The sequence below is a fragment of the Bufo bufo genome, chromosome 9, assembly GCF_905171765.1.
Source record: "Bufo bufo chromosome 9, aBufBuf1.1, whole genome shotgun sequence".
In the NCBI taxonomy this organism is placed as follows: domain Eukaryota; kingdom Metazoa; phylum Chordata; class Amphibia; order Anura; family Bufonidae; genus Bufo; species Bufo bufo.
The window spans coordinates 103,312,149-103,326,932 of record NC_053397.1 but is presented as its reverse complement, the minus strand read 5'-3'; the positions used below and the strand labels follow the sequence as shown (position 1 = coordinate 103,326,932).

At 49.2% G+C, this 14,784-nt stretch overlaps 1 protein-coding gene across 1 annotated transcript in view; it reads left to right on the top strand.

The window, feature by feature from the left end:
• The first annotated feature begins 4,161 nt into the window (after window positions 1-4,161).
• The window catches only part of CDC73 (cell division cycle 73), a 159,451-nt gene continuing 148,828 nt past the window's right edge, over window positions 4,162-14,784 (top strand). Inside the window, exons 1-2 of the mRNA XM_040406873.1 lie at window positions 4,162-4,346; window positions 14,366-14,471. Coding sequence (XP_040262807.1) covers window positions 4,216-4,346; window positions 14,366-14,471 — 237 coding nt within the window. The 5' untranslated portion in view covers window positions 4,162-4,215. The remainder of the gene's footprint in view (window positions 4,347-14,365; window positions 14,472-14,784) is intronic.

The window sequence follows — 14,784 nt, the reverse complement described above, 5'->3', positions numbered from 1 at the left end:
TCGCCGGACTTGTGAGAAAAAATGGCAGCCCGCATGTGTTCGCGGGCGAACAATGCGAACTGGCCATAACTGCTCAGCAATGCGAGCACATATAAACATGGGACCAACACAGATGTCTTCAGCTGCCGGTCAGCCACTTTCATAGATACAAACCTGCTGACGGATGCTCTTTAAAAAGTCACACATTTTGTGACTTTTTGCTCTTGCCTATTTTGAAAAGTGGGCATGGGTATAACTATATTAAAGGAGGTTTCTTGGAGTTTAATATTGATGGCCTATGTTCAAGACAGGCCATCAATATCTGATCAGTGGAGGTCTGACTCCCAGCACTTGTTTGAAGAGGTGAGCACTGGGGCCTCTTCCTAGGCCAGTGACATCTCGTTCATTGATCACAGCTCAGTCTCAAATGTTTGCGCCTGGATTGCAATCCCAAGCAGAGCTGCTATACGGTGCTGTGCTTGGCTAGAAGTAGTGTTGAGCGAAGCCGGCTTCAAATCATAGATCCGAAGTCGCTTTGGTCAAAATTTTGTTTGAATGCTGTATGGAGATCCGTCTACATACAGCATTCGAATGTATGGGCTCCGCCGCAGAGAAATTCGTTATTTCTGAAGTTGCACGAGACTTTGTGGTTTTTTTTTGGGCGATTGTCTCAGGTAGGGGCTAATTTTTTGCGGGATGAGGTGACGGTTAGATTGGTACTATTTTGGTGGGCAAACACCTTTTTGATCGCTTGCTGTTGTACTTTTTGTGATGTAAGGTGACAAACATCGAAAAAAATTAAAACTGTGCTAAATAAACAATTTTTTTATCTGAGGGGTTAGGTCATGTGATATGTTTATAGAGCCGGTCGAAACGGATGCTGCGATACCTAATATGTATAATTTCTTTTTTCCCCCTATTTTTTACCAATTTTTTTAAAATTTATTTGGGGAAAATGACGTTTTTGTTTATTTTTACTTGAAACTTTTTGGGGGGAAAACTTTATTTTTTTCACTTTTTTTTCACTTTATTTTTTGTCCCACTTTGGGACTTCAACTTTTAGGGGTCTAATCCCCTTTACAATGCATTCCAATACTTCTGTATTGGAATGCATTGGCTGTATGAGTAATACAGTGTGTATTACTCATACAGCTTCCGGCCTGTGAGATCCAGGGGGCTGGATCTCACAGGCTCGTCACCGGAAAGGCAGTGCAGATGCCTCAGGAAGGCATCGCGCTGCCTTCCATGCCATCGGGTTCCCCCTACAGCCGCATGGGGACCCGATGGCACCTCTGATCACCGCCGCAACTACAGGTAAAAGCCGCAAACTGCAGGTCTGAATTGACCTGCGGTTTGAGGCGATCGCCGACACGGGGGGTCACGGGACCCCCCCGCGCATTTAGCCAAGGTGCCTGCTCAATGATTTGAGCAGGCACCGGGTTCCAATCACTGACCCCCGGTCGGCGGTGATCGGAACTATACATGACGTATCGGTACGCCATGTGTCCTTAAAGGGGTTATCCGAGTTATGGTAAAAAAAATAAAACCTAACAAAATTAATCAGGATATACATATACATTAGTCAAGCTTGATTTTTTGAAAAAAGAACGATCCTTACACCTTTTCCAGGTTCTGTTATTGCTGTGTTTACATGCAGCAGTAACAACAATTACTCATCTCTCCCTCATGAATATTTGTGGGAGGGGTTGATTTCAAAAGAAAACCCTCCACCCCGCCCCCCCCTCCCCCCCAATATAATAAATGGGGATGGAGTGGCAGCACGGTGGGACATATGTACTAGCGATACAAGTGCCGAATGAAGAGCTGCGGCAGTGGTGAGGATCGCGCATATGCGATCAGCTATTAGCCGCAGGGAGGAACTTGGAGGGAGCCGCGGCACAAGTGAGGATCGCGCATGCGCGAAGCCGCGGCACAAGTGAGGATCGCGCATGCGCGATCAACTCACAGCCGCACGGACTGTAATGCAGAGAGGTGGGGGCTTGGCCAAGGCTGATGACGTTCCGTTGACATGGCTTAGTCACTCCGACAAGCAGAGAGCTCCATGTCAACGGAACGTCACAGCTGATGACGTGGGCGGTCACATGACTGTTTAGTGTAGCAGAGAAACGGCACAAGATAGGTACAGTAAGTGATTTAGGAAAACTAAGGTATAGGAGAAATAAAGCCATAAAGATAAGGTTAAGTTAACTCGGATAACCCCTTTAAGTACCAGGACAACATGCCGTATCGGTACGTCATGTGTCCTAAAGAGGTTAAACTCACCTCATCCACTTGTTTGCGCTGCCCGGCTCGTCTTCTTTCTTCTTTGATGACCTGGGAGGAAAAGGACCTTTGGTGACGTCACTGCGCTCAACACATTGTCCATCAGCATGGTGATGGGCCATGTGATGGCTCCGTGCTCATCACATGGTCCTTCACCATGGTGATGGCCCATGTGATGAGCACAGTGACGTCACCAAAGGTCCTTTTCTCCCAGTTCCTCAAAGAAGAAGAAAGATGACAAGCCGGGCTGCGCGAACAAGTGGATGAGGTAAGTTAAATTTTTCATTTTTTTTTAACCCCTCCATCCCTAATTTACTTTGCATTCTGTATTAAGAATGCTATTATTTTCCCTTATAACCATGTTATAAGGGAAAATAATAAAGATCGGGTTCCCATCCCGATCGTCACCTAGCAACCATGCATGAAAATTGCACTGCATCCGCACTTCCTTGCGATTTTCACGCAGCCCCATTCACTTCTATGGGGCCTGCATTGCGTGAAAAATGCACAATATAGAGCATGGTGCAATTTTCACGCAACGCACAAGTGATGTGTGAAAATCACCGCTCATGTGTACAGCCCCATAGAAATGAATGGGTCCGGATTCAGTGCGGGTGCAATGCGTTCACCTCACTCATTGCACCCGCGCGGAAAACTCGCCCGTGTGAAAGGGTTCTAAGGCCGGGCCACACTTTAGTTAAACCACGGACGCACACGGTTCGTGAAAGCACAGCATTCCCACCTCCTGACACCTGGAGTGCACATCGTCATTGGTTGCTATGACGCTGTCCACTCCGGGCGCACGGCCTTAGTCGCGGCCCCACCTCCTTGGTGTCACCAACTTAGGTTTCCAGCAGGGGTGCCGCCGACACTCCATCGTTCCGTGCTGCTCTGGGCCTGACGTCACACAGCGCGTCAGGTCGCGGCGTGCGTACGTCAAGAGGTCAGTGCAGCGCGGGACCATGGACGTGCTGTGAAGTGGCCAGAGGACCCCTGCTGGAAAAATTTGTATTCCGAGCGCATTGTGGGCCAGCGGGAGACCACGGAGGGGGAGTAATAGCAAGCGCTTCACTCCCGCTCCGTGGTCACGTGACACAAACAAATCCTCGATGCAAAGAAATTGTCGAATTACTCGATGACTCGTTGCAGCCCTAAGTGAGTGTCCACCGCGGTGAGAGCAAATGGAGGAGGTAAGTGCTTTTTATTTATTTTTTGTAATTGCAGTAGCAATAAGCGAGAAGGGGGCACTAATGGTGGCATTATTCTTACTGGGGGGGCATTAATAATTCTGGGGTGCACTAATGGGGGGGCATTACTATTACTGGGGGCACTACTGAAGGCATTACTATTACTGGGGGCACTAATGGGTGGCATTACTATTACTGGGGGGGGGGGGGTTCACTGTGTTAAACCATGTCCCCACAACCACACACCCTTTGGGGTGTGGCTTAACTTAGCAGGTATTTTTTTCTTCCGTAGCAATACTTGGGGTCATTTATCAAACTGGTGTAAAGTAGAATTGGCTTAGTTGCCCATAGCAACCAATCAGATTTCACCTTTCATTTTCCAAAGGGACTGTCAAAAATGAAAGGTGGAAGCTGATTGGTTGCTATAGGCAACTAAGCCAGGTCTACTTTACACCGGTTTGATAAACGACCCCAACAGACTGCAATAATAGTCTGAAAACAAAGTATTGCCAAGCATCGCAAACAAACCACTCCAAACATCCCAAGAGCGCAGTGAGCACAGAGCACGCCTGTACACAGTAGATTCATGGAATCAGGCGTCCACTAGGCCACCTATGCTATCTGAATCCTCACAGCAACAGGCATTGCGCAGGACAGCCTAGGTACTTGGGTCCTCGCCAGGGACGAATCAGGCGCTTTCTCCGGTCAGCTCTTCTGGTGGGGTCCTTGCGGCGGCCAAAGCAGCCAGGAGGAGGAGGAGAAGAAGATGGCGGACGTGCTGAGCGTTCTGCGTCAGTACAACATCCAGAAGAAGGAGATTAACGTCAAGGGAGATGAAGTTATATTCGGAGAGTTTTCTTGGCCGAAAAACGTCAAAACCAACTATGTCATCTGGGGGTGAGTGAGGGCGCGCTGTGGACTGGCCGCCCTGCTGCTGGTCGTGTAGCCATCCGGTGCCCGTGGGTTTAGCGGGGCTGTGTGTGGCGCAGTGTGCAGGAAGTTTTCTCTGTGTAGAATCCTGTGGCAGTGTTCTGTCACCTCCTCCTAACTTCTGTGTGACTGCTGCCCGGCGGGGCAGTGTGCGGTAGAGCTGTGGTGTGACTGCTGCCCGGTGGGGCTGTGTGCGGTAGTGGTGCGGTGAGACTGCTGCCCGGCGGGGCTGTGTGCGGTAGAGCTGTGGTGTGAGTGCTGCCCGGTGGGGCTGTGTGCGGTAGAGCTGTGGTGTGACTGCTGCCCGGTGGGGCTGTGTGCGGTAGTGGTGCGGTGAGACTGCTGCCCGGCGGGGCTGTGTGCGGTAGAGCTGTGGTGTGACTGCTGCCCGGCGGGGCTGTGTGCGGTAGAGCTGTGGTGAGTGCTGCCCGCTGGGGCTGTGTGAGGTAGTGGTGCGGTGAGACTGCTGCCCGGCGGGGCTGTGTGCGGTAGAGCTGTGGTGTGACTGCTGCCCGGCGGGGCTGTGTGCGGTAGAGCTGTGGTGAGACTGCTGCCCGGCGGGGCTGTGTGCGGTAGAGCTGTGGTGTGAGTGCTGCCCGGTGGGGCTGTGTGCGGTAGAGCTGTGGTGTGACTGCTGCCCGGCGGGGCTGTGTGCGGTAGAGCTGTGGTGAGACTGCTGCCCGGCGGGGCTGTGTGCGGTAGAGCTGTGGTGTGACTGCTGCCCGGCGGGGCTGTGTGCGGTAGTGCTGTGGTGAGTGCTGCCCGCTGGGGCTGTGTGAGGTAGAGCTGTGGTGTGACTGCTGCCCGGCGGGGCTGTGTGCGGTAGAGCTGTGGTGAGACTGCTGCCCGCTGGGGCTGTGTGAGGTAGTGGTGTGGTGTGAGTGCTGCCCGGCGGGGCTGTGTGCGGTAGAGCTGTGGTGTGACTGCTGCCCGGCGGGGCTGTGTGCGGTAGTGCTGTGGTGAGTGCTGCCCGCTGGGGCTGTGTGAGGTAGAGCTGTGGTGTGACTGCTGCCCGGCGGGGCTGTGTGCGGTAGAGCTGTGGTGAGACTGCTGCCCGCTGGGGCTGTGTGAGGTAGTGGTGTGGTGTGAGTGCTGCCCGGCGGGGCTGTGTGCGGTAGAGCTGTGGTGTGACTGCTGCCCGGCGGGGCTGTGTGCGGTAGTGCTGTGGTGAGTGCTGCCCGCTGGGGCTGTGTGAGGTAGTGGTGTGGTGTGAGTGCTGCCCGGTGGGGCTGTGTGAGGTAGAGCTGTGGTGTGACTGCTTCCCGGCTGGGCTGTGTGCGGTAGTGGTGCGGTGAGACTGCTGCCTGGCGGGGCTGTGTGCGGTAGTGCTGTGGTCACTGCTGCCCGGCGGGGCTGTGTGAGGTAGTGCTGTGGTGTGGCTGCTGCCCGGTGGGGCTGTGTGAGGTAGTGCTGTGGTGTGGCTGCTGCCCGGTGGGGCTGTGTGAGGTAGTGCTGTGGTGTGGCTGCTGCCCGGTGGGGCTGTGTGAGGTAGTGCTGTGGTGTGGCTGCTGCCCGGTGGGGCTGTGTGAGGTAGTGCTGTGGTGTGGCTGCTGCCCGGTGGGGCTGTGTGAGGTAGTGCTGTGGTGTGGCTGCTGCCCGGTGGGGCTGTGTGAGGTAGTGCTGTGGTGTGGCTGCTGCCCGCTGGGGCTGTGTGAGGTAGTGGTGTGGCTGATGCCCGGCGGGGCTGTGTGCGGTAGAGCTGTGGTGCGAGTGCTGCCCGGCGGGGCTGTGTGCGGTTTGGCCGGTGGTGGCTGCTGTGGTCATTTAGTGATGTTACTTTCTTATTATAAGAAGCCTAGTCTGCGCTGTAGGACTAGAGATCAGGGGTAATGGCCGCCATCAGGGATCTGGTCTGTCAAAACTAGTGTACAAAAGTGGAGCAGGTGGCCATTCTGTGCGTCCATAGGCTGGGCCATATGCCTTTACCCACATGTGCTGCCGTCTTACATCACATAGGACCCTATGTGACCTTGTCTATAGCAGCCCACCAGAAAGGGAACCTGTCAGCAGGGCTTAATTGCAGCCAGCGTGTGTTAGTGACAGGTGCACTCCGGCTGTGTTATGTCTAATAGGGGTCACAATGGTGGCTGTGACAGGAAGGTTACCCCACCAGAGCCCCTGGGGTCTGTCCCACGCTTTTGCACTGCACTAGGGGGTACATCAGTTTTTTAGAGGTTAGCCCTTTACTTTTGTAAACCTCGCTTTTTGAATGAAATGTGGTTTCTATACAGAATATTTCCTATGTCGTCCTGGAGATTCTCACACATCTGATCCATGGAGAAGATATAAAGCTGGGTCCCTCTGACTCTTCTCTTTTTACGCTTCCTGTGGCTCCAGCTGCCAGCGATGTTTTCCTGGCCACAGTGGTGCCATCCCTCACACCTTGTCACTGTTGCAGCCAGTCATTGGCCTCAGCAGTCATAGGCTGTATGAGATGTCACCGCTACAGGCAGGAAGATGACGTCATCACTGCAAGACTGGACGCAGGAAGCAGCAGGGAAGAGTTTCCTTTAGGTTGTGTTCACACACAGGTGTTTTCTGTACCTGTAGTATGTGGGGGTCTTTCTACTATCGCCAGCTGATGTCAGAGAAGGATGGAGCAATTGGAGCGTAACTGCCTGGTTTTTTGTGAGTTAAAGGGGATATCTGTGATTTTTGATATTGAGAGCCTATCCTCCGACATCCCACCGATCTTCTGTTTGAGGCCCCTGCACTCACCGGAGCTCACAGCGTTATAGCGGCTTTGCTTGGTATTGCAGAGCGGGGCCATTCACTTGAATAGGACTGAGCTTCGCTTAGGCCATGTGACTAATGTCCGGTGATGTCACTGGCCTAGGAAGAGGCCTAACTGCTCACGGAGCACTGCGTCCTCTTCCAACAGCTGCCAGGACTGTGACCCCCACCAATCTGATAGTGATGACCTATCTCGAGGATAGGCCGTCAATATTAAGTTGCTGCCAAAAGTGTCTGGTAGCAGCTACGGCACCTTTTACCCAGGCCAAGTGCCAAGGCATCTATGTGTAAGCTGATCATCTGACAGACAAGCAGTCGGCCAAATGAGCATTCGGCTGCTGAGTCTAAAATGTATGGCCAGCTTAGAGGACCTTTCATGGGTCCAGACATTATGAAATGACTAGTAGGGCATAGTGCACGGATGTAATATCACTTACTAGTTTGTCTGGGCGCCGCTCCGTTTGCCTGCTGTGCCCCCCTGCAGTTTTCCCGCCTGGTATGCTAATGAATAGCATCGGTACAGGGAGGAGACGACTGCCCTGTACCGATGCTATTCATTAGCATACCAGGCGGGAAAACTGCAGGGGGGGGGGCACAGCAGGCAAACGGAGCGGCGCCCAGACAAACTAGTAAGTGATATTACATCCGTGCACTATACCCTGATACTAAGTTTATAAAGCCTCTGGACCCATGAAAGGTCCTCTAATGCCCTCAGGACAGCCGTGCCTTTATTTTTCTGTTCACATATATTCTGCCACAGTTTTATGGGTTTTGTTTTTACGCTGATCTGTTATGGCTACTTTCACACTGGAGTTTTGGCTTTCCATTTGTGAAATCCGTTCAGGGCTCTCACAAGCGGTCTAAAATGGATCAGTTTTGCCCTAATGCATTCTGAATGGAAAAGGATCCGATCAGAATGCATCAGTTTGCCACCGATCAGTCTCCATTCCGCTTTGGAGGCGGACACCAAAACGCTGCCTGCCTGACGAAGCGGAGACAAACTGATCCGTCCTGGCACACAATGTAAGGCTCCATTCACACGTCCACAAATGGGTCCGCATCCGTTTCGCAATGACCGGGTGTGGACCCATTGATTTTCTATGGGGACGGAATTGATGCGGACAGCACACAGTGTGTATCTTCGGGTCCGCAAAAGATAGAATATGTCCTATTCTTGTCCGCAGCTGCGGCTAACAATAGGCATTTCTATAGGGGTGCCGGGCGGGTGTGTTGGGGATCCGCAATTTGCGGGTCTCCAACAACACGGACGTGTGAATGGAGCCTAAGTCAATGGGGACGGATCCGTTTTCACTGGCACAATAGAAAACAGATCCGTCCTCCATTGACTTTCAATTGTGTTCAAGATGGATCTGTCTTGGCTATGTTTAAAGAGGACCTTTCACTAGTTTAAAAACTAACTATATCAGTGGGCAGAGCGGCGCCCAGGGGTCTCCCTGCACTTACTAGCATTTTGTAATTATAAAAAAAAACAGAGCAATGAAGATAAGGAAATCTACAAGATTAGGCAGAGAGAGGCCAAGCAAGTTATAAGAACTTCTAAAGCGCAGGCAGAAGAAAAACTAGCTCAGTCTATGAAAAAAGGGGATAAGACATTCTTCAGATATATAAATGAAAAAAGGAAATTAAAACAAGGAATAACTAAATTTAAAAACAAAGGACGGAAGGTATGTAGAAGAGAATAAAGGGCTAGCCGACTGCCTTAATGAATACTTCTGTTCAGTTTTTACAAAAGAAAAAGAAGGACCTCCACTAGAAAGAATGACTAATAAATCGTTTGATGCATGTGTCTTTACAGAGGAAGATGTTCTAAGTTTGCCGTCTAAAGTGAAGACAAATAAGTCACAGGGGCCTGATGAGATACACCCAAAATTATTAAAAGAGCTTAGTGGTGAGCTGGCAAAACCGTTAACAGATTTATTTAACCAATCATTAGTAACAGGAGTCGTCCCGGAAGATTGGAAATTGGCAAATGTCGTGCCCATTCACAAGAAAGGTAGTAGGGAGGAATCGAGCAACTATAGACCAGTGAGTCTGACATCAATAGTAGGCAAATTAATGGAAACCCTATTAAAGGATAGGATTGTGGAACATCTAAAATCCCATGGATTGCAAGATGGAAAAACATGGGTTTACTTCAGGGAGATCATGTCAAACAAATCTTATAGATTTTTTTGACTGGGTGACTAAAATAATAGATGAAGGAGGTGCAGTAGACATCGCATATCTAGATTTTAGTAAGGCTTTTGACACTGTCCCACATAGAAGACTTATCAATAAACTGCAGTCTTTGGGCTTGGACTCACATATTGTTGAGTGGATCAGGCAGTGGCTGAGTGACAGACAGCAGAGGGTTGTAGTCAATGGAGAACATTCAAAACAAGGTCATGTTACCAGTGGGGTTCCACAGGGATCTGTACTGGGACCAATTTTGTTTAATATCTTCATAAGTGATATTGCAAAAGGCCTCGATGGTAAGGTTTGTCTTTTTGCTGATGACACAAAGCTATGTAACAGGGTTGATGTTCCTGGAGGGAAACGCCAAATGGAAAAGGATTTAGGAAAACTAGAGGAATGGTCAGAACTCTGGCAACTGAAATTTAATGTGGATAAGTGCAAGATAATGCACCTGGGGCGTAAAAACCCAAGGGCAGAATATAGAATATTTGACACAGTCCTGACCTCAGTATCTGAGGAAAGGGATTTAGGAGTAATTATTTCAGAAGACTTAAAGGTGGGAAGACAATGTAATAGGGCAGCACGAAATGCCAGCAGAATGCTTGGATGTATAGGGAGAGGTATAAGCAGTAGAAAGAGTGAAGTGCTTATGCTGCTGTACAGAACACTGGTGAGACCTCACTTGGAGTATTGTGCGCAGTACTGGAGGCCATATCTCCAGAAGGATATTGATACTTTGGAGAGAGTTCAGAGAAGAGCTACTAAACTAGTACATGGATTGCAGGATAAAACTTACCAGGAAAGGTTAAAGGACCTTAACATGTATAGCTTGGAAGAAAGAAGAGACAGAGGGGATATGATAGAAACTTTTAAATACATAAAGGGAATCAACTCGGTAAAAGAGTAGAGCATATTTAAAAGAAGAAAAACTGCTACAAGAGGACACAGTTTTAAATTAGAGGGGCAAAGGTTTAAAAGTAATATCAGGAAGTATTACTTTACTGAGAGAGTAGTGGATGCATGGAATAGCCTTCCTGCAGAAGTGGTAGCTGCAAATACAGTGAAGGGGTTTAAGCATGCATGGGATAGGCATAAGGCCATCCTTCATATAAGGGCCAGGGACTATTAATAGGATTCAGATATATTGGGCAGACTAGATGGGCCAAATGGTTCTTATCTGCCGACACATTCTATGTTTCTAGTATGTCTGGGCGCCGCTCCGTTCCCCCGGTATAGGCTCCGGTGTCTGCAGCTCCCTCTGTTGTACTGGGCGGAGTTTTTGTATTCGGGTTGTCCCTTGCTGCAGCGCTGGCCAATCGTAGCGCACAGCTCATAGCCTGGGAGTCCCAGTACAACAGAGGGAGCTGCAGACACCGGAGCCTATACCGGGCGAACGGAGCGGCGCCCAGACATACTAGTAAGTGCAGGGGGACCCCTGGGCGCCGCTCTGCCCACTGATATAGTTAGTTTTCAGTTTTTTAACTAGTGAAAGGTCCTCTTTAAAGATAATACAAACGTTCTGAACGGATCCGTCTGTGCAGATCCATGACGGATCCGCATCAAATGCGGGTGTAAAAGTAGCCTTTCTTCATTCTTCCCGGTCATTACGATTACAGCTATACCAAACTTTTATAGTTTTCTTGTGTTTTTAATATTCGACAATAAAAAATAACTTTGAAAACATTTTTTTTTTCTTTGCATTGCAAACTTTAATAACTTTTTTTATAATGTTTGTGTCTAGGCAGTGTGTGAGGGCTCATTTTATGCTGGGCATTCTGTAGTTTTTATTGATACCATTTTGGATTTCATTTGACTTGAATTACGGTTTTGATTACTAGTTTTTTTTTTTTGTCTGTCCCCCCGCCCCCCCCCCATTATGGCATTTACCATATGGGATACATATTTTTTTTTTCATTATTAGTACTGGTGTTTTGGGACACAGCAGTGCAAATTATCTTTACATTTTTATATTTTTAAAAACTTCTTGACTACCACAGGAACAAACGGCTCCCCTGATCTCGGCGCAGGGGAATTGTTAGGACCCCAGGAGCACAGAGCTCCTGGTGAAAGCCACCTCAGGAGCCATGGTCACAGTTGACAATGGCATCTCAGGGGCTAAGTGCCGTTTCACTCGAGCGGATGCTCAGCGTGAATGAGAGCCGAGCCCTGCTCCGGACAGCAGAGACACGGAGCATTACCATGACTGATAATGCTCCGTGCCTCTCTGTGATCTTTGAGACAAAGTTGTCACTGATTTTTGTAGTAAAAAGATCACATAGAAGCACGGAGCATTGTCAATCATGTTAATGCTCCGTGTCTCTGCTGTCCAGTGCGGGGCTTGGCTGTCAGTCACGCGGAGGATGACACGCACGGCATAAGCTTGTGTGAATCAGCACTAAATGTCTGTGATTGATGTCATCACTGATCAGACATAAGCTCCGGGTGTCTTCTGTGTAAAACATCAGGCACCCGGCAGCTCCCGCCTGAGCAGGTGCCCTTTTTACAGACCCCAGTTCTGCCAGCAGAGGTTCAGAAAGGGTTAAAGAAGTTGTTTATCTTTTTACTGCTGATGGCCTAACCTTGGGGTAAGCCATCAATATCGGATCAGTTGTTCATGCTCCCATTAATTTCAATTTACAGCTGCAAAGTCCACTCTGTATGAGGCCTCCTGCACGCGAACGTGGCCGTATTGCGGACCACATTTGCGGATCCGCAATACACGGGCACTGTTCCGTGTGCATTTTGCATCACGGATGTGGACCATTCACTTCAATGGGTTTGCAAATCTGGAGATGTGGAACGGAAGCACTACGGGAGGACTACGGAGTGCTTCCATGGGGTTTCATCCTGTACTTTCGTTCTGCATTTTATGTGTAGGAGGCCTGAGGGTGAGGAATGGCTGCGGCTTTCGTTTGTCCCTGTGCAGGGTTTTAGTTTCTGGGCAGTGGATCTCTCACAGGTCCATCTGCTGCCCAGAAGAGGTGGAATTAGTGTCCACCTCAATAAAGCACCTTTACTCAGGGCAATTATAGGGAAAGAGCGTTTCTAGGACTGCTTCTTCCCACTAATTGTCCCAATTGTAGGCTTTTCTAAAGGGGCCTTAAAGGGCTGTCCAGTTACAACAAATATCCCCTATCGATGGAGGATAAGCATCTGATCTTAGCGATATGGCCCCATGATCTGAGATGAGGCAACCCCTTTAATAGTACCGTTTAAAAGGGTCATTGGGCATTTTGATGGCCTATTTTCAGGATAGGTCATCCATATCTGATCGGTGGTGGTCTGACTCTAAGGACCCCCAGCGATCGGCTGTTTTTAGAGGTGAACGCTGTGGGCTCCTTGCAGCTTACCACTCATAGAGCCGTTCATTGGATTGCAGCTGTACTTGGTATTGCTGTGATGGCTCACCTCCCGCACTCCAGATGTGATAAAACTACAACTCCCAAGATGTACACTTGCTTGGCTGTTCTCAGAACTCCATAGAAACAAAATGGAGCATTCTGGGAAGTAGTTTCACCACAACTGGCGTGCCCGAGGTTAGCCATCACTAATGTAGGTCATGTGACCAATGTACGTGACTTCACTGGCCTAGGAAAAGGCATCCGCCTAAAAACAGCTGATTGGCAGGGTTGTCGGGAGTCGGATCCCCACCTATGCTGAGGATAGACCATCTGTATCAAAATCTCGGACAGTGTATTGAAAAATAACAAAAAATTTTTTTGTGGGGTGAAATGAAAAAAAAAACTCTGCCCCCCCCTTTTTTTTTTGTGGTCTTATTTTTTTTTTTAAATGTTTATTGTGCTCTAAAGATGACATAAAGACCTTATTGCGGGTCAGTGCACTTAGGGTACTTTCACACTTGCGGCAGGACGGATCCGACAGGCTGTTCACCATGTCGGATCCGTCCTTCCGCTATTTCGCCGGACCGCCACTCGGTCCCCATTGACTATAATGGGGACGGGGGCGGTGCACGGCGAAAGCCGCTGGACTAAAAAGTCGGACATGCAGGACTTTTTAGTCCGGCGGCTTTCGCCGTGCACCGCCCCGTCCCCATTATAGTCAATGGGGACGGACCGGCGGCACGGCGAAATAGCAGAAGGACGGATCCGACATGGTGAAAAGCCTGTCGGATCCGTCCTGCCGCAAGTGTGAAAGTAGCCTTACAGTGATATTGATATATTTTATGTTTTTCTTTTTAAACAACTTTTATGCCAAAGTTTTTTATTTTTATTTGCATCACCATATTGTGACAACCAATACTTTTACATTCTCGGTTCTGATCTCTATCTACACACGTGCACACATTTTCCTTTTTCAAGGAAAGAAGTGATTTAAAAAAACTAAATAAATCTGATTTGGCCTTTTTGGTTGTTCTCCCCATTATGACATTGACTGGGGATTTAAACCTTGTGTGTTATCTCTGATCCCAGTCTTTGCCAATGGGTGCCAGCTATATCGCACAGCTGGCACCTGCCACATATGGTGCTGGCTCAGCTTGTGCGCCCACTCCATGCACGCCTCACACACATTGAGCTTAGATTTGTGTCTGGAGCCGGAGGGAATGTCCAATCAGAAGGCAGCAAAAACTAGTGTCTCGTCTCGTGCCCTGGCTAAAGCGCTAGGTCACTTACCTGAATTGACCCAGTTGTTTTGCTATAACTTTGGATATAACTGTATCGCTTGTTAGATTTGCAGTTGCGTTTCTGTAATTTAGGGCTCATGCACATGGCCGTAGCCATTTTTACGGTCTTCAAACTGCAGAACCGTCAAACACGGATACCGGCTGTGTATGTTCTATGGAACATCCAGGCCGTAATAGAACAGTTTTATCCTCGTCTGTAATGCGGATGCCTCAAAACGGACATATGGATGCGGGATAGTACACGCGTGCTGTCCGTATCTTTTGTGGCCCTGTTAAAGTGAATGGTTCTGCATCCGACCTGCAAGAAATGCGGGTCGGATGAGGTCAAAAATATACATTCATGTGCATGAGCCCTAAAGCTGTAGCTTCCTTGCCAACATATCTGGTACTTACCTTGATTTATCTTTACATACAGAACTGGAAAGGAAGGACAGCCGAGGGAGTACTACACTCTTGACTCCATCTTGTTTTTGCTCAACAATGTGCACCTTTCCCATCCTGTGTATGTCCGTCGAGCTGCAGTAAGTATTGCATCCTCATTTAATATTTATTACTGACCTTTTCCCACCGCTTAAAGGGGTATTCCTATCACCAACAATGGGGGCATATTGAGAACGGAGTGGGGAGACTGGTGGCCGGAGGACCCTGGGTTTCCCGCGGTCAGGCCACCGCCTAGCGCTCTCCGCATACAAGTGCTATTGTCGACTATTTTTGGCAGCCCCGTAGAAATGAATGGAGGGCGGCTGTGCTTGCGCAGTGCGCCCTCCACCTCTTTCCGGCTCGGTTCTCACCTTTTGGGACCCGCACCTATCAGACCATGGAGGTATATTCTAG